Source organism: Olea europaea, chromosome 13, assembly GCF_002742605.1.
Source record: "Olea europaea var. sylvestris chromosome 13, O_europaea_v1, whole genome shotgun sequence".
Taxonomy (NCBI): Eukaryota; Viridiplantae; Streptophyta; class Magnoliopsida; order Lamiales; family Oleaceae; genus Olea; species Olea europaea.
The window spans coordinates 25180568-25200809 of record NC_036249.1 but is presented as its reverse complement, the minus strand read 5'-3'; the positions used below and the strand labels follow the sequence as shown (position 1 = coordinate 25200809).

Below are 20242 nucleotides of genomic sequence, written 5' to 3'. Positions count from 1 at the left end.
TCAAACAACTAAAATTGACCCCTTTTATTAATTATATAAGAAGATTAAGCCAAATTATGGTGATTTAATTTGACCCACCTCTTAGTCCTTAGCCACCGTTGGATCGTAACCAAGTTAAAATACAAGATTATGACATGTACAATAGGACATTTGTACCCTTTAAGAATTGACGTCGACATCAGACTTGTTTTTCTCGAAACCTTGGAAGTAACTCGTCTAATATGCAATGAAGATGACGTTTACTATTGATTATAATATCATTTTCGGTTGAACTCTCTCTTCAAATCGACTTGTAAAAAGTGATGTTTCGACATATTACAGACTTTAAGTAATTAAATTATTCTGGCTTATGTTATTTAATGAATATTTTCTTAATGTCTATAAAACGTTATGTATTTTAGGTCAAGATTCCTTCAAATTTTCTTTCATTATAGGTAATGAATGAAAAATAAAGGTAATTAATTATACAGGGCATTTAATTCTGTTTGTTTTTCAAGAATTCTCACTCTGTCACTCATGAAGAAAAGCGCACACTCCCCACTGACAACACTTTAATGCTCCATCATCATCGCAGCTCTTAAATTTGTATCCGAGACTTCTAAACCTGTCCCTGTCCTTCTCTTTCTCTCCCTGTGATTCACCTTTTCCGGCGTGTTTTCCGATGACTGTTACACCTCAAACATGCATCATTTTCCGGCGACTGTATTATATTCCGGCATAGTAAAGCAAGTTCAGTATTTATTGCATTTGCAAACCCGTTACATTTTGTTCATCAACTCCCAGTAAGCCTTTCTTGCATACCCGGGATGATACTTGAAGCTTCTTGAACCCTTTAATTTCTGTTCTTATCCTTGTTTATTCATATTAAATTTTGTTGCTGTGTTTATCTGTATACCTAGATGCTACTCAAAATATTGTCTGTTCTGTTTCTAGCTCCATTTCTTGTGAAATCGTTAGACTCTGCTTTGAATGATGATGTATTGGGTTTAATAGTTTTCAAAGCTGGCCTGATTGACCCACAATCAAGGCTAATCTCTTGGAATGAAGAAGCTGACACTGCCTGCAATTGGGTGGGAGTGAAATGTGATTCCAATTCCAATCGAGTGACTGAGCTAGTCCTCAATGGCTTTTCTTTATCTGGGCACCTCGGACGAAGCCTAATAAGATTGCAGTCCTTAAGAGTGCTTTCGTTATCGAAGAACAATTTTACAGGGCCAATAAATCCCATTCTTGCCCAAATTGAGAACTTAGAAGTTCTTGACTTGAGTGAAAATAATTTATCAGGACCATTGCCCGATGAACTTTTTCGACAATGTAGGTCTCTACAGGCAGTTTCACTAGCCAAGAACAACCTGACTGGCTTAATCCCACAGTCCCTGACCTCATGTTCGATGCTGGAAAGGGTTAACTTTTCATCGAATCAGCTTTCAGGTCAGGTGCCTTCGGAATTATGGTCATTGAGATTGCTCCGTTGGTTAGATTTATCGGATAATTTGTTGGAGGGTGAGATTCCTAGAGGTATTGAGGGTTTGTATGATTTGAGATCAATTAATTTACGCAGGAACAGGTTTATAGGCTGGCTGCCTGAGAACATTGGAAACTGTTTGCATTTGAAGTCTGTAGATTTTGGTGAGAATTATCTAAATGGGGGCCTTCCCGAGTCAATGCGAAAACTTGTATTTTGCAGATATCTTGATCTAAGTGGGAATTCATTGAGGGGAGAATTTCCCAACTGGGTTGGAGATATGAGAAGCCTCGAGTTTTTGGATGTTTCTGCCAATAATTTTTCTGGTCAGATACCTAATTCCATTGGCAGTCTTCAATCCCTGAAGGAATTGAATCTATCAAAAAATCAGTTTATGGGAAGCTTACCGGAGTCTTTCATGAATTGCATAAATCTTAAGGTCCTTGACGTTGGGCAAAATTTTTTCACAGGTAACCTTCCTTCGTGGGTTTTTAAGTTGGCTTTGGAGAGTGTCTCTGCTTCTGAGAACAGATTTTATGGAAACCTAGAATATCCTAATCCGTTATTGCCATCAGTATCCTATCAAAACCTTCAAGTCTTGGATTTGTCATCGAATGCGTTATCTGGTGGAATTCCATCTGCTATTGGGAATTTCAGTAGATTAAGGATCTTAAATATTTCGAGGAACTCATTAGGTGGTTTCATCCCACCTAGTGTAGGTGATCTAAACACCACCCTTATTCTTGATCTTAGTCACAATCAGCTAAATGGGAGCATCCCCGCTGAAATTAGAAGAGCAGTTTTGCTGCAAGAATTAAGACTTGACAGCAATTTTCTGACTGGAGCAATTCCAGCTGATATTGGGAACTGCTCGTCTCTAACCTCATTGTAAGTTACGCATCACATTAAATTTGGTACCTCATAGTACATATATAGTTTTTACGGTTTTGATATTATATGCTGCTTCTCTAATATGTTTAGGTTTTCAGAAACGATGTTTTTTGCCATCTTGACTATATATCTACTTATAACTTTTCTTTTGGTTCACATTTTTATCCCATGTAGGATCCTCTCTCACAACAAACTTACTGGTCCAGTCCCTGTGGCAATTGCAAGCCTATCCAACCTTGAGGTTGTGGACTTGTCATTCAATCAACTTTCCGAGAGTTTACCGAAAGAACTGGCAAATCTCTCCAACCTTGTAACATTTAATGTCTCCTACAATCATATGAAAGGAGAACTTCCAGTTGGTGGCTTCTTCAACACCATTTCTCCATCATCTGTCATTGGCAATCCATCCCTATGTGGCTCTGTCGTGAAGCACTCTTGTCCTGCTGTCCACCCCAAGCCACTGGTCTTAAATCCCAACTCGTCCAACTCCAATCGAGGTTCTCTTTCTTCAAATCTCCGTCACAAGAGAATCATACTTAGCATATCTTCCCTTATTGCCATTGGTGCAGCTGTTTTTATTGCCATTGGCGTAGTAACTGTCACAATTCTCAACATGCACGTTCGTGCTTCTATGGCACGTTCTGCTGCAGCATTCACATTTTCAGGAGGGGACGATTTTAGCCCTTCCCATGGCACTGAAGCTAACTATGGAAAGCTCGTCATGTTTTCTGGTGATGCTGATTTCATAGCAGGGGATCAAGCACTGCTTAATAAAAATTGTGAACTTGGGCGTGGTGGATTTGGAGCTGTTTATCAAACAGAACTTCGAGATGGACGATCTGTGGCAATCAAGAAGCTTAATACAACAAGTTTGGTTAAATCCCAAGAGGATTTTGAGAGGGAAGTTAAGAAACTCGGAAGGATAAGGCACCAGAACCTTGTGGCACTTGAAGGGTATTATTGGACTCCATCTTTACAACTCCTCATTAATGAATATATTGGTGGAGGAAGTTTGTATAAACATCTTCACGAGGGAGAGTGCAATGGCTGTCTCACATGGCAACAAAGATTCAAAATAATTCTCGGTACAGCTAAAGGCCTGGCTCATCTGCACCAGATGAATATTATACACTATAACATGAAGTCCACCAATGTACTGATCAATACTTGTTGTGATCCTAAGGTTGGAGACTTTGCCCTGGCTAAATTATTGCCTGCATTAGACCGTTACATCCTAAGCAGCAAGATTCAGAGTGCACTCGGGTACATGGCTCCCGAATTCGCATGCCAGACTGTGAAGATTACTGAAAAATGTGATGTCTACGGATTTGGGATTCTGATTCTCGAGGTGTTGACAGGGAAGAAACCAGTGGAATACATGGAAGACGATGTGGTTGTACTTTGTGACATGATGCGGGGAGCTTTGGACGAAGGCAGGATAGAGGAATGCATCGACAAGAAGCTTCATGGTAATTTTCCAGTGGAGGAAGCTATTCCGGTGGTAAAGCTTGGCTTGATATGCGCGTCCCAAGTGCCATCAAACCGTCCTGACATGGATGAGGTGATTAAAATTTTGGAATTAATCCAATGTCCTTCAGAAAGTCAAGAAGTTTTGGAATGATTTTACTCTTAAAAAAGGTCACAATATATGGTTATCCGGTGAAAGAGGAATCCAGCATGTTCGCTGAATCCATGAAGAAATACATCAGCTTGGAAATCTTTTGCTATTTTATGTCTCTCTTCTATAATCTTTTGAAATAACATTTTGAGCTTCTTATTTTTGTCACATTATATATATTTATTGTGTTTATATTACTGGATTTCTCTTTACCAGAGCATTTTGATTTTAATCTTGCCGTTCTGTTTGTTTTATGCAGCAGGAATATAGTAGTTAAGTTATGATTTGAATTTTCTCCATTTTATCTGCTGCTTCTTGCTTGTTATTAGAATAGAGTAGCCAAAGTTCCCGAGTTCATCGTGATAAGGGTAATCTGGGGTTTGGAAATGCATCTGATCTCACTCTTACGTCTACCTCACAGCTCGAGTTACACTTGAAATGAGCAGACGTGCTCGAAAGGACATTATCAATCAATACGAGTATGTCGGATTGTTTACTGTTGAGTATTGAATTTGGAAACATAGAGGAACACCATGATTCCTTGGTCAGGTTAGTTTAATAATTATTGCTTAAATTTGAAGGCCTACTCGAATGGTTTGAGACCCCCGAGAGGAAATAATCAAAGGGCATTGACATAATTAAATGCCATCACATGGGGGCCTCAAGTGCACTTGTTCCTCTAAAACTGCACAATAGTCCCCTTAAACATGATTTTCTTTGTTATAAAGACTTCAAATTTATCGAGAATAAAATTTAGTTTCTCGACTGGGACACGTCTGAAAATTTCTAATCTTTTATTAAACAGGGCCTGAGACAACTGTAGTAAATTGAGAAGGGGAAAGGGATTGTTGGATTTTGGGAAATGCTAAATTGTTGGCGGGCAAAGGGAAGAAGAAATCACTTATTTATGTGTTAATTGGTTAACTTTATTGGGACAGAATGATATAGCCATGCAACAACTTTGAATTAAATAGGTAAGTTGGGTGGAGCATTAATCTGTCTAAAGGTATAATGTGTGGGGACAAAAAGTAGTAGTGCTCAATTGGGTTAATCATTATGAAGATTAAAGTGAAGCATGCATTTCTTAATTCCTACTCCACAGAGAGAAGGAGAGGGAGAGAGAGAGAGAGAGAGGAGATACAGTATGCAAAGTTAAAGCAGCACTTTTTTAAGCGTCACCTTCACGAGTTGAATGGCTACAACCAACTACCGTTATCGAGTCATGTTGATCTTTTATAAAAATAACTGAAACAAAGGCCCAAATCGGGTCGACTCAGGCCTCACTCTCAACCAGCCCAAACTAGACCACCTAAAATACGGTCCAACTCATTTTACAGCCCTACCCCAATCCAAATGTACTCGTAGAGTATTTGCATGAGGAGAGGAGAGTAATGGACCACGTGAATGGTGACAGGGAGTGAGTCGATAAAAGGAAAGCCATTTGATGTTGGACCAAGTCCATATGACACGTAAAAGCAAATATCACTAGGATGAAATTAATAGGCCAATCCATTTTTTGTCTAGACAGGTCAACTGGGCAATGCCTTGGGCGGCTTCGGAAAGGCCTGACACAGTACACAAACACGATGACTGCCAGGACCATCCATGTTGGCCGCAAAGGCTTCTAGAGTTGGGCTCACCACGAACCATGCAATGGCTGGAAGGTTAGCTACCTTACATGCATGTCTACCCCTAGTTCCCTAACTCAAAGGATAGCCTTCCAGTAGAAATATAAAGTAGCAGAAGAGTGTAAAGAAAACATGACAGAAAAGAGGCTTTAGTAGAAAACACGATCAGCATAAGTGAAATAGACAATAAGCATATGGCAAATTTTTACAACTGCAATCCTTATAAATAATTTATCGCAATAATCACAGTGCCAAATTTTCTATAAATGAAAACTTTCTGGACTCCAAAATTTTTTTCAGTACACATGATGCATGCAAAATTATATGCAAGAAATTCTGTGGGAGAAAAAGATGAGAAATATTAAATACAAAGGGATTCTTCTCATTTTCTATTTCTTTAACCCGTATGTCATGTGTCTTCTTCTTGCAGATTTTCTCCTGATTCCCATTTTTTCAAACATGTTTTGCTAATCATCCCAGTCATTATTCCATCCCTCTCTCTTAGAAGACCTTGAAGTAAGGCCATTTGCAGAGATACTCCTGATATTGTGCCCTCCAGGTGATTTTACTGCAGTTTCCTCATCCCAATCATCATCATCCCAATCCTGATCCCAACCTTCTGCTGTCTCCACATTGACAGCTGAAGTGGATTCTGGCAAGCCCATTTCAAGCTCCTGATATGGGATACCATCGTGCACACTCCTCTTCTTTAACTTGCAGCAAGCCCATGTCCCTCCACAAAGCAAAGCGAATAGAAAGAAGAAGTATGCAACATAAATAGGGGTCACCTGTCTAGAGTAGGAAGAGAACTGCCGGAGGAAGTTCTCTACAGAAACAGAACCATCCAAGACAAACACACAGTTCCCATTTCCGGAACTTAATATTATCTTGCTGCTTTTGCCCAGGTTTGAAGGGATATGAATCTGCAAGTAAACAGGCAAAGAGGAAGTGGTAAATTTAAAAGTAGAAAACATAGCATAGAACTCATATTTGATCCAATGTCTTCCGCTAACTTCAAATAACAGTCATTTGAGTTGAAAGATTGTTAAAATGACAGTTCAGATGAATAATTCAAGAAACTGATTCACAGATTGAAATTTTTTTATAGAATCAAATGGAGAACTCACATCGGTGATATTTCTTTTTCCTCACTTCTATATATATATATATATATATTTGACGATGGAAAGAACGTAGAGATATGACTATAAGATTGCCTCTAATACGTTAAGAGAACAAAACACAATCAACAATAAACTGAATTAGCTAGAGAGTTGTGGTCAATCCTGTGGAACATCTACCAAAGTATTGCCATTTCCACTTCAGCTTTGGTTCATAATATAGCAAAAGAACGTTATCCCAAATGCTAACGGTTGACTGTGTTCATTAAAAAGTTAGGACTCTTCTCACCCCAAATGAAGTAAAGAAATTGCTCAATAATGTTTGGGAAGTACATTTCAAACCTAGGTGTCAGAAAACCTAACAAGAAAGATCAATGATGAAACCTTTGGTAGATTCCAACCTGTAAAAATTACCAAGTGCCAGGGAAAACGAGAAAAATAACACAGGAAATGAAAGGAAATGCTGAATTGATTTCTGGAACTGGAATTACAAAGAAATGTAAAGGAAAAGAACAAGTGACCGATTGAAAGGACTGAGACTCTCCCTAACTGACCCACTCACTGAATTCTTGATATCTTCATCTATCCATCTTATTCTATTATAGGCCCTTGTAACAGATTTTTGGCCACCTCACACCCCCACCTAATGGAATTAGTTGCTGCCGTTCCTCTTGTTCCTTCTAGAACATGTATACTGAATTGGAGGCTTATCAATTACCCCGCCCAATTCAGTCACCTTGTCCTCAAGGTGAAAGGCCGGAAATTGTTGAGTAATGAGGTTGAATGGCTCCCAAGTAGCTTCCAATGGAGATAGGCCCTTCCACTAAATTAACACTTCCAAGTAGTCTGTTGTCAACGAAGCAATCCTGACTCCCAACATAGTTTCTGGTTCAACCATTAACTCCCGGTCCACCCCCAAATTGTTAGGCAACATAGAAGGTAGATGATGTTCTCCTACCACCCTTCGCAACTGCGAAACATGAAATACAGGATGAATACGGGTACCAGGTGGCAGCTCCAACCTGTAAGCAGCTTTCCCCACCTTAGCTAAAATCTCAAACGTCCCATAGTACCGTGGTGCAAGTTTCTCGTTGCTGCGTTGTGCCAATGATTTGCGGCGATAGGGTCGCATTTTCAAGTAGACCTTATCACCAGCTGAGAATTCAACCTCCCTCCTATGTTTATCAGCTGAACTTTTCATCCGTTGCTGTGCCTAGCTCAAATGCAGCTTTAGCTCATCCAAAAGTTTATCCCTTTCGGCCAATTGCTGATCCAATGATGATACAGGTGTCGACCCCTTTTCAAACCGTATTAGAGGCGGAGGCTCTCGTCCATAGACTGTGGAATGGGGTGAGTTGTGCAGACACATGAAATGATGTGTTGTAAGATAGTTCAGCCCATGGAAGGAAACGGAACCACTCTTTCGGTCGAGTTGAAGTAAAACACCGTAGGTATGTCTCTATCCCTCTATTCACCACCTCTGTTTGGCCATCAGTTTGGGGATGATAGGCTGAACTAAACTTCAATTTAGTCCCATGTAAACGGAGTAACTCACTCTAAAATTTGCTCATAAATACCTTATCCCTGTCAGTTATGATTGAGTTTGGTGTCCCATGCAAGCGAACCACCTCTTTGATGAACATGGCAGCTACGGTCGGAGCTGTGAAAGGATGTTTTAAGCCAATGAAGTGGCCGTATTTGCTTAGGCGGTCGACCACTACCAGTATTGAATCGATCCCCTCTGACTTGGGTAGCCCTTCTATGAAATCCATGGAGATGTCCTCCCATACCTTCTCTGGTATAGGCAGAGGTTGTAGCAGTCCTGCAGGTGCTAATGTGGAGTACTTGTGCTGTTGACAAACTTTGCAAGCAACCACATAGTTTCTAATATCCTTCTTCATACCATTCCAATAAAAAGTCCCGACTATCCTCTTGTAAGTCTTAAGGAATCCCCCATGGCCGCCCATTTTACTATCATGGCCTTCTTGTAATGCTAACAAAATAATTGGAGAACCTTTAGGTAGGGTGATCCTGTCCTTATACAATAAAGCCCCACTTACTATAGCAAATCCCGGACAGGACGAAGGGTCCACCCTTATGGCTGATATGATTCGGCTTAGTTCAGGATCTTCTTCCTTTGCTTTTATCACCTCCTCTAACTGTACTGTGTTCGGTATACTAAGGGCCATCAGTGTGGCTGCTGTTCCTCTTCTGGATAAGGCATCTGCGGCTTTGTTTTCCAATCCTGGCTTGTATTCAATATCTAAATCGAAACCCAACAATTTAGATAACCACTTCTGATATTCCACATTTACTAAGCGCTGTTCGAGTAGGAATTTAAGACTTTTTTGGTCTGTTCTAACCACAAAATGCCTCCCCAGCAAATAATGCCTCCACTTTTGCACTACCAGTACGATAGCCATGAGCTCCCTCTCATATATCGATTTATTTTGACTCCTTTGGGGTAGCACCTGACTGAAATAGGCAATTGGTCTCTGATTTTGCATCAAGACAGCCCCTATCCCATGTCCAGAAGCATTAGTCTCAAGTACAAAGGGCTGCGAGAAATCTGGAAGAGCCAAGACTGGTACAGTTATCATTGCCTCCTTCAATTTTGCGAAGGCCGATTCTGCAGCGTCATTCCACCTAAAACAATCCTTCTTTAGTAGTTGAGTTAGCGGCCAGGCTATCTTCCCATAGGACTCCACAAACCGTCGATAATATCCGGTCAACCCCAAGAATCCCCTCAGTTCTTTAAGTGTCTGGGGACGTGGCCAATCCCTCATTGCTGACAACTTGGATTCATCTGCTGCCACCCCCTTTGCTGATATAATGTGGCCAAGATACTCTATCTCCTTTTACCCAAATAGGCATTTCTTTCTGTTAGCAAAGAGCTGGTGCTCTACTAGAGTCTGCAGGACCTTCGTAAATGATCTCGGTGCTCCTCCTTTGTACGACTGTAAACAAGAATGTCGTCAAAAAATACTAGCACATACTTCCGGAGCTGTTCTCTGAAAATTGAGTTCATCAGTGATTGAAAGGTGGCTGGTGTGTTAGTCAAGCCGAAGGCCATGACTAGAAACTCATAATGGCCTTCATGAGTTCGGAAGGCTGTTTTTGGGACATCCTCAGCCTTCACCCGTATCTGATGATAACCAGATTTGAGATCGATTTTTGAGAACACCGTAGCTCCATTCAATTCGTCAGGCAATTCATCGATGACTGGGATTGGGAACTTGTCTGGGACGGTGACTTTGTTCAATGCTCTATAATCCACACAAAATCTCCAACTCCCATCTTTCTTCCGTACTAACAGCACAGGACTTGAAAAAGGACTAGTGCTATGTTGGATGATTCCAGCTGCTAACATCTCCTTAACTAGCTGCTCTATTTCGTTTTTCTGGAAGTGTGGATAGCAATACGGTCTTACACTCACTGGTCCCGCCCCTGGTTTCAAATTAATTGCATGATCCTGAAGTCTCTTAGGCGGCAGTTGAGTGAATTCCTCGAATACTGCTGTGAACTCCTCCAAAATCTCTGCAAAAAACCTCAGGGGGCTGGGCGGGGCAGACTGGGCGGGGCGGACTGGTGACTGACAATGATGCTTCCAAATTCCAGTAGAAGCCCTTCCCCCTGTTCCTTAAAAGCTTTCCACATCGATTTCAATGAAACGGGCATTTTACTCAGGCTAGGATCCCCCTGCAGGGTTACTTTGATCCCCCCGACGTCAAAGGACATAGTTAGAGTATCCCAGTCCACCTGCATTTTGCCTAGTGTCCTCAACCACTGCATTCCCAGAATGATATCCGAGCAGCCCAACTCAAGAGGTAAGAAGTCCTCTTCTATCAACAGCCCCGGCAATTTCAGAAGTACTTGTCGGCATATACCGTCCCCTTTTACTGTTAAGCCCGTCCCCATGGCTACCCCATAGCTTGCGGTGCCTGTCAATGGAAATCCCATCCGTTGGACAAGGTCCATTGAAATAAAATTGTGGAAAGCACCACTGTCAACCAAAACTATCACTTCCTTTTGGCCGAGCATCCCTTTTAGCTTCATAGTACCTAGAGTGGTTAGCCCAACGACTGAGTTGATCGACAACTCTACAGGCTGTCCCGGACCGGGGGTCACTTCTTCAGCGTAAACCGACTCGCCGGCGTTGGGCTCACCTTCGCTGGCCATGGCGGTGTCGAGTTCCTCGTTGTTGACTTCCATTTCCCAAATCACCAAAACCTACAGCTCCTTATTCTTGCACCTATGGCCAATGGTAAATCTGTCATCACAACGATAACAGAGGCCTTTCTCCCTCTTGGCCTGTATTTCAGCGTCGGTCAGCCGTTTGTAGGGAATGGATGACTTGGGGAAAGAATTTGGGCGGTTTGGGGGGAGGTTCAGAGGAACAGTAGGGCGTATTTGGGAGTGATGGGTGTGGGTCGGGTTCTTGAAGGATGATTGTGGTGGATTTGGGTTATGGAAGGGGATACTCTTTGGTTTAATAGGTCCAGCATTCCAGTGGGCTTGTTTAGTTACCATGTTTCAGTCCTCCACCATTTAGGCCACTTCCATTATTTGTTCCAGGCCCAATGGTCTTAACAACAGAACCTCAGCCCTGATATCTCGGTTTAACCCATTAAGGAAGCTGCATGTCAACACTTCCTTTGATATTCCCACTAACGGGGAAGCTAACGTCTCAAAGTGCCGGCGGTAGTCATGAACGGTGGAGCGTTGCCTTAGGGATAAAAATTGAGCACACAGGGACCCCTCTTGAGAAGGTCGGAATCGACGCAGTAGCCGAATCTTCACCTCCTCCCAGCTATTCATAGCTCGACGCTTCTCCTCCCATTTGAACCAGGCTAGGGCTTCGCCGTCAAAGCATACCACAGCTGCCTCGACTTTCTCTTCTTCAGTCAACCGGTTGAGGGTGAAGTATCTTTCCACCCGAAACACCCCACCCATCCGGATCATCCCTGTTAAACACGGGCATCTCCAAACGTCGCACTCGCGGTTCCCCCCTCCAGTCACCTCTTGTTCCTCAGCCAGCACCTTGACTAAGGTCTTGCCGGAGTTGAGATATTCCCGAATCTGCAGTTTCTGTTGGGGATTTTTCAGAAGCCATCCCTTTCTCCTTCCGCCCCCTTTCCTGATTATCCCATGTTTTCATTAATAATTCAAATTTCTCCAGCATCCCTGCATGCATTACTTTGAACTCAGATCTCATGGACTCCAGACCTGCCTGCAGCTCTTGATGATGGATTTCTACTTTCTGTTCTAGTTCCCCCACTCGTTCTGCAAGTGTCATGCTTATGGTTAAGGGTGCTCTGATACCAATTTGGTAGATTCCAACCTGTAAAAATTACCAAGTGCCAGGGAAAACGAGAAAAATAACACAGGAAATGCTAAATTGATTTCTGGAACTGGAATTACAAGGAAATGTAAAGGAAAAGAACAAGTGACCGATTGAAAGGACTGAGACTCTCCCTAACTAACCCACTCACTGAATTCTTGATATCTTCATCTATCCATCTTATTCTATTTATAGGCCCTTGTAACATATTTTTGGCCACCTCACACCCCCACCTAACGGAATTAGTTACTGTCTTTCCTCTTGTTCCTTCTAGAATATGTATACTGAATTGGAGGCTTATCACAAAACCAATATGATGACACTTCATTATAAAGTGTGGATAAGCCACATTGGAACTTGAGGCACCACAATCAGTTTCAATACTTCGCCTTTGGTTAAATGATAAGAATTCTTATTTTATTTCTGTAGCATCTTTAATTAAAAAAACTACACATATTTACACAAAATTTCTTTGTGTTCTAATTCTTCCCCAATTTCTGTGCAAACCTTAAAGTCATAACTGTTATCCGTATTTAACTGCAAAAATATTCCATTTTCTTCTTTTTTTAAAGGGAAACAAAGGATTTCACCTCCTCCCAAAAGAAGGCTCAAACCCAGGTCTTGAGCTTGGTAAGGCTTCACTCTTACTGCAATGAGTGCTAAATGAGTTACCGGAATTTTCTTTAGGTTGATGCAAAACATGCAATAATACTAATGTAAAAATCCCCATTTCTTATCTTATGCGTATATCCTCATTTCTTTCGATGTTCAATGTAAAGACATCTCGTGTTTTATTGATCCGACATTGAATAATATGTAGTATAGCAAGTCTACAAATGCATATTTCTGGCAAGACATGGAATTCTTAATCCATTTCTTAAAAGGAACAATTTCTGGCAAGACATTGAATAATATGTAGTACAGCAAGTCTACAAATGCATATTTCTGGCAAAACATGGAATTCTTAATCCATTTCTTAAAGGAACAATTTTCAGTTTATAGTTCCACATTGAAGGAGCAATTATTAGTGGTGCAGTCGGTTAAGGCACCATGAACACTTTTACGAATTTGATTTCCCCATGCCACCTGACAAAAGAGATATATAATACGAAAAAGAAATTGCTCAACAGCAAATATATTTATTCACACCTTTTTAATTTGGTTGTTTGGTACTTCATAAGCTGATAATCCATTTTCCTTAGAATTGGGGAAATTGACATTAACTTTCAAATTGCTTTCCCCTTCATTTTGCACCAAAATGAACAGTTCTTTGGAACCTGCCAAAATAAATCAAGGAGTTATTTTCTTCAATTGATAACAAATGTCAGTTTGAGTAGAGTATTAGATCCATATATCTACACTATTTCCCCTCAATTCAACTCTTTACCATTAAAGAAGCGGGAGAAAATAAAGAAAAGGTTAATTTATCTCCTTTTTATTTTCTTTTAACAGGATTGAGAGGAAAAACCCACTTCCTTTGTTAGGTAATGCAGCAAGAAGGAAAGGATAGGTTAAGAAGAGTACTTTGTGTTCACACAAGCAAGACAAAATATGCTCGCATAAAAATCTAAAATTACACATGCTTTAAGATACCAATAACTATAGCCTTATTTTCATTCAACCCATCTAATCCATTTAGTTGCTGAATGTTTTTTAAAAGCTATGTGAACAAGGTCCACCGATTTCGTAACCAAAAAGTGCACAGAGAAGTACTGTTATGTGCTTAGGTTGAACAGTAAGGCTCGTTAAAGACTTATTCGGTAGTGATTATGAAAATTGATTTTTTGACCGTTAGAGAGAAAAATGAATCTCACTTGTGAGAGAAGAGGTAAAAAATGACTGTTGGAATAGTGAAATAATAGTAAAAAAATTGATTTTTTTGGGTGAAAAATCAATATCAAACATGCACTAAGTGTCATAGGTAAGAAAGTCTCTCCATGTCTTTGTCGGGTGGGGTTGATCAAGAGTAACCTTTTTGATGTAATGGAAGCCATACTAGACAATCCTAACCAGTCTTACTAGGCAGCAAGAAACCAATACTAGATCTAAAAATTATACCTTAGAAGCTACTTATCTACAATATATTAAAAGAGGGATTGTTGAGAAACTTTTGAATACAAATTTTACCCTTATATATTTACTTAAATGCCCAATATATCCTCATTTGGTTTACAAAAATAAAAATAAAAAATTGAAAGATTGCATTAATATATTATACTTATAATAATGCTACATATATAATTAACTACAGAATACCAAATGATTTAATTTATTTCCTCTAAATAAGATAATTAATAATTTTTATTACTTCAAAAAATTAAGTCAATTAATTTTCACTAAACACAAATGTTACTAATTATTAGTACACAATTAATAAAAACATTATTACATACAATTAAAAGAAATTGTAATAGTACTACATATATAATTAACTTGAAGCCCTTGGTTGAGACCCCCTCTTTTTTTTTTTTTTAGATAATGCATTCATGAATGATGTTTTCGGATGGGGTAAAAAATAAGAAAAAGTTTTGGATTTATGTATAATATTGTTTTATTGAAAAATGTGTGCTTGAAATAAGGTCAAAACACTATTCAAAAACGCATTTTTCCAAAAAAATGGGGCTCAAACATAGGTGAAATGGCATGTTTTAATAAGTTGATTAATATTATATTATAGAATTTATTTAAAAAATATTACTTATATAGTTAATTTTTTTTTTCAAACCTAATATTACGGGCTTGTTTAAGCCACATTGTTTTCAAAAAAATACATTTTTCAACAGTGATTTGATATCATTTTAACCACACATTCTTCAATAAAATAATATTACACGCAAATCTAAAATTTTTCCTTACTTTTTAACCACACATTTCTTATTGATTTGACATGAATAATGCATTTTTTTCTAGAATGTGGCTCAAACATGGGCTACATATTAAAAATAATATTGCATAATAATTATTATTGCTTGCAAAAATTAAGTCGAGATGCATGGCTATTTGTGTTAGTATGTTCACTATGTAATAAACGTATTTAAGACCATTATCTACAATAATTAAAAAGAAAGGATTATTGAGAAACTTTTGAAAATCAATTTTACTATATATATATATATATATATATATATAATTCAATTTCATGTAGCTCCATTTAATTATAAAAAGAAAAAAAATTATAAATTCTATTCTTTCACTTGAAGTACTTAAAATTATATGTTAATCGAATTAAGTTTTAATCACTTAATATTGAAGCTCATCTATATATAATCATATTTTATAATTATAATAGAATAGTTAAGAATCAAATTTGCATTTGAAATTGTAAAAGATAACACTTAAAAGATAAATTATTGGTTATGCAGAAATAGAGAGGATTGTTGTCAATCTTAAATGCCATAATAATTTGGAATTATTTGCCTTAACATATTTGTAACCTCCATCCACGTATCTCACTTCTGAATTAGAAAGATATCTATAACAATATTCAGATCAATTTTAAAATGTTTTTATTTTTTTATTTTTTTTGCTTTAAATATTAGAGAAGAGAATTTTTTTCGGAATCAATTGATTAATAATTCATGCGCTATAGTCGACTTTTATTAAGTTATGAAAATTTCATTTTTTGTCATTGAATTGGTTTGGTATATAATTCAACTTCGAAAGATGCAATAGTAAATTTTTTTTATTTTATGATTAGTAAACTTATAAAAATAATTTAATAATCATTTTAATTGTTCAATTGGATTTTTTTTTTTTCAAAAAATTTTGTTCTAATGTTAAATAAAATAAATAAATATATAAATTTTCATTTTTAATTGAATCTCTTTCTCAATGAATTTGAAATTGACTAATGCATCAATGAAAAAATATATATATTTTTTTTAAAAATTTCTTCCAATTTTTTTTATTAAAATGAATAAAACTAAAAAATGTTTTAAAATTTTTAATGATTATAGCCCATATTATATGAACTAATCAAGTAGTGCATCACCAGATATACCATTGTTTTAATCTCAATTATATAAAAAAGCCCATTTTGGACTACAAGCATTTGAAATCTAAATGCCCATTTGGTTTCATTTTCAGTTTTGAGTTTTGAGTTTATTTTCAGTTTTTTTATTTTAAGGGTCCATTCTAGAATTACCAAAAACGTGTTTAGTTACATTTTGAAAAATTATTTCTTAAAACAACAAACTAGAAAAGAGGTTTGGTTTAAAATTTTGAAAAATAGTTTTATGACATTTTATTCAATGAAATTTGATTATTCAATAAAATTAGAACTATTTTATAAATAATATATAAAATAAAAGTAAATACTACATTGAATTCAAAATATAGGAAATATGAATAAAAATTCAAGAGGAAATAATATTCCAATATGTCTATGCTTTGTAATGACCATTAACAAGGCTCAAGGACAAAAAAAAGTCTACTGTTGGAATATACATTAATTTTTTGAACATGTATTCTTTCATGAGCAATTATATGTCACACTTTTTAAAGGAGTTTCAATGCAAATAACAAAAGTCTTGGTAACGAAGAAAATAAAAAGAAGAAAAGTAGTGAGACGTTGACATAAATTATTGTGTATAAAGAAGAGTTATTGTAATCAATACATTTTAGTTTATTCAACATTTTCACATTATATACATAATTTTGTTAAAAAAGAAGAATAAAATTATATATATATATATATATATATATATATATTCTTTTTGATAATTTTAAATTTTCTCTAATAATATCAATTATCTCAACTACTTTCAAAAATTGTATCAATACTCAAAAGTATTCCGTTTATCATTCATCATTTACATAAGACATGCAATGCACGTGCTTATTACTCAGCCAAGTTAAAAGGCATACTCTTCTAATAATAATAAAAAAAAAAATGAAAAAAATGCTTTCCCTCTATTAGAATATAAGAATGGAAGTCAAAATGGGAGAGAGGAAGCTCAACCGTGTGGCACAAAACAGTGAGACACATTCATCAATTTCCTTAAATTGTTCCTAGGCTTGCAAGTGACATACTTCTTCTAGCCGTTCTTATTGTCTTAAGTCATCCTTTTTTTATAAGCTATTAATTGATTTTGTGCTTGCCCTAAGGCTAATGGATGAACTGCATGCTCTATTATTAGGATAAAATTGTAAATAGATTGTACCCTAAGCACTAATCCTAAAGAAAGCATTGCATAGAGTGTACCCGCCCTCCCGCCTGCCAAAGGGCAAATCGAGTGATTCCCCTCATAGGGGATCGTAGCTAGCTATAGTATCAAAAGATTCTTGACACAACAGGACCTTGAATTGTTAGTTAATATTATTCTGAAAGGTGACATTTCCTGATTAGAAAAAGCAAAGCTGTAATATAACAATTAAAGTGAATTGAATGTCGTATTATCTCCTTTCAACATTTCTCAGAAGTTCAAAGAACACTTTTATAGTCAAGAAAGGTAGTAGAGCTTGTATATCACAAGCGGCACATAAATTAATGGCATATTACTCCAGCAACTAAAATGTTTCGAGAGACCATTGAACATATTTCAAAAAGCTACAGCCTTCTATACGATAATGTATTGAACTTCAGTTGGCTTCTGATATATTTCAAGAGATTAAATCATGTAAATAGCCTAACGGAAACAAATCCAAGATTCATTACCTTGTACGATCAGGGATTCAGAGATAAAGAATTAAGGTAGTATTCTTCGGCAGAACATAGTACCTCAGTATTAAAAAAAAAAAAAAAAAAAAAAAGATTGAAACCTCACATTTGATGAATATGAACAGATATGAATATAAGCTATAACGAAGAAAGTTTCTACTGGGTTAACTGAGCCTATACTTGTGATTAATTCAGTGTTTTCCATAAGCAACTTATTCATATAGTTTGTTTCATTAGGTAGGTAGTGCGACTGTTTTCTGACACTTCATATACTTGAAAGGATTCAGATCCATTTTATAGATTATGTCAACCTAAGATACCATTAATATTGTTTCAAGTTTTTATATGCTCTTTGTACTGAACAGAATGCGTGGGCATCCTTCCATACATGTAGGAATATTTATCACCCTGTGCAATGCAATTGCAAGCCTCAAATTATCCTTTTCAATAAGTAAAAATATCACAAAAAAACTGCCTTATTTGAAATTTACTCTCTCATAATACAACCTAACTTAATATTCCAAGTTGTACCTGTTACCATCACACACACACACACACACACACACACATATATATCCGTGCAAATCAAATAAACTAAGAGGAATGATATTTTAGTTCTTTAAGGTTATACTCAAAACATTGAACTCAAAGTACTAGCTTGTAAGAGAATAACATGATCTGAAATGGGAAAAGCTTTACCCTTTTTGGAGGTATAAATGCAAGCAAGCATAGCCTCGTCTCTGCAGCTCCTCTGTGATCCCTCACAACTATCATTACTGCCCAACTGCGTTTTCGTGATATTTTCCACCTTCCCCTTCCCTTTATCGTCCAATACACCTTTCTTCACACCATCCGGTTGGCTTGAAGTGCCCGTATGGTTTCTATTTTTATCAATATCATCGTCCTTTTTCTTGAAGCCCTTCGAATCCACAGTTGACGAAGTATTGTTCTGCTTACTAACCTCGGATTCATTGTGCTTATCTTTCTCAGACTTTCCAGCATTTACAGGACCACTGACAGGACTTACCAACGGCGAAACCTAGATCAAATTTATTCCCGATCAATAATTTCAATTTTTGTCGAAATAAGAACTTATACACAACACAAACAAACTCATGTACACACAGAGAGGCAAAGAAATTTACCTGTAAATTTGTGGAAGTGGTGTTTTTAGAACCGAGTATTAATCTCCGGATATTAAACATTAAAGATGCATTGCTAGTGTTTGAGACAATTAATAAAATGAAAATAGCGGCAATAAATCCATGTTTATCCATCGCTCAAAAGCTTCTGAATTGAATAAGCTATTTCTTCACCAAAACGAAGCTAAAGAGCTCATTTTTCCACCAGAATTTTGGGGTAATTTGTTTAATTCGTGCGCTAAGTAAAAAGCATATACTGTACGCAAAGAAAATGAAATAAAATTAGAAGATTATGATACAAATCAATTTGGGAATACAGAAATTGACTTGAACCTCGAACTCGATATAGGGTTTATGTGTTGCGGATCTGACCGGGGAAGAATATGTAAATTTGAGATGATAGTGAGGGCTTTGCTGACTTTTTGCTACTAGGCACTCGGATCCAAATAAGTTAACAATTAATTCTGAAATTTAATTCAAAATTAACAATTAATTTGACCTATGTATTTTACGAGATTCACAATTTTCTAACTATACATTTCATTAATTTATAAAATTTTCGTTTACAAACATCAGGAGTCTAAACATCGAAACCTATTTTAAGGGCTGAAGATCTTGTTTGACAAATATAATTTGCAGATAAGCCACACATTATGTAGGTTCCACGATTATGAGGTATGAATAGAAGTGTTGAATAAGTCAAGTCAAGTTGGTCAATTCAACCTACCACGCGAGCCAACTTGTGCTTGCGTGTAGAGCGAGCCAATCTGGCTTGCTTTACAAATTTTGAGTTCGACTCACCCCCTAGTTCCTTGGTGAGGTTTACAAGCCATTTGCAATTTTTATTTTTAAACTAAAAATTACACCTACCCTCTCCAAGCTACAACGAAGACGTAAATTTGTAAAGATATTGTAAATGTCAAAAAAAAAATAATAATAATAATTTTCAGAAGAACAATAAAGCCATGTTTGATAGGGCGAATTTCCATTGAATTTCCACTTATTTTGTGGTGTTTGATAGCAAAATTTTACATGGAATTTGGTTTTCTTGAAAATTGGAAATTTCTTAGTTTTCTAGGGTATTGCTTTTTTTTTTTTGCGATGGAAACAAATTCTATCCCTAATTGTAAAAAAATATTTTCATTTAATTGATAATTTCAATGTAAAATAAAATCAAACGAACACCAAAAAATAGACGATTTGCTTTGCTCTTTTTTTTAGCAATGGAAACAAATTTTATCTCCAATACCAATAAATTCTATCCTTTTAATTGATAATTTTCATGTAAAACAAATCAAACGAACACCAAAAAATACTTTTATATCAACATTTTTCACGTGGAAAATTGTACCAATCAAATATAATAATTGACAATTC

At 36.9% G+C, this 20242-nt stretch overlaps 2 protein-coding genes across 2 annotated transcripts; one reads left to right on the top strand and one right to left on the bottom strand.

The window, feature by feature from the left end:
• The first annotated feature begins 480 nt into the window (after nucleotides 1-480).
• On the top strand, nucleotides 481-4194 carry LOC111408009 (probable LRR receptor-like serine/threonine-protein kinase IRK). The gene is made up of 2 exons (XM_023037749.1): nucleotides 481-2353; nucleotides 2531-4194. Exons 1-2 carry the CDS (start codon nucleotides 900-902, stop codon nucleotides 3975-3977), a joined length of 2901 nt encoding a protein of 966 aa, XP_022893517.1. The 5' UTR covers nucleotides 481-899; the 3' UTR covers nucleotides 3978-4194.
• A 1579-nt stretch (nucleotides 4195-5773) lies between these two features.
• LOC111408008 lies at nucleotides 5774-19270 on the bottom strand. Its single transcript, XM_023037748.1, has 4 exons — nucleotides 18869-19270; nucleotides 18423-18762; nucleotides 13214-13341; nucleotides 5774-6525 (listed from the first exon to the last, which is right to left on the bottom strand). The coding sequence occupies exons 1-4, from the start codon at nucleotides 18998-19000 to the stop codon at nucleotides 6070-6072; spliced, it is 1056 nt and encodes a 351-aa protein (XP_022893516.1). The 5' UTR covers nucleotides 19001-19270; the 3' UTR covers nucleotides 5774-6069.
• Nucleotides 19271-20242: the final 972 nt, after the last annotated feature.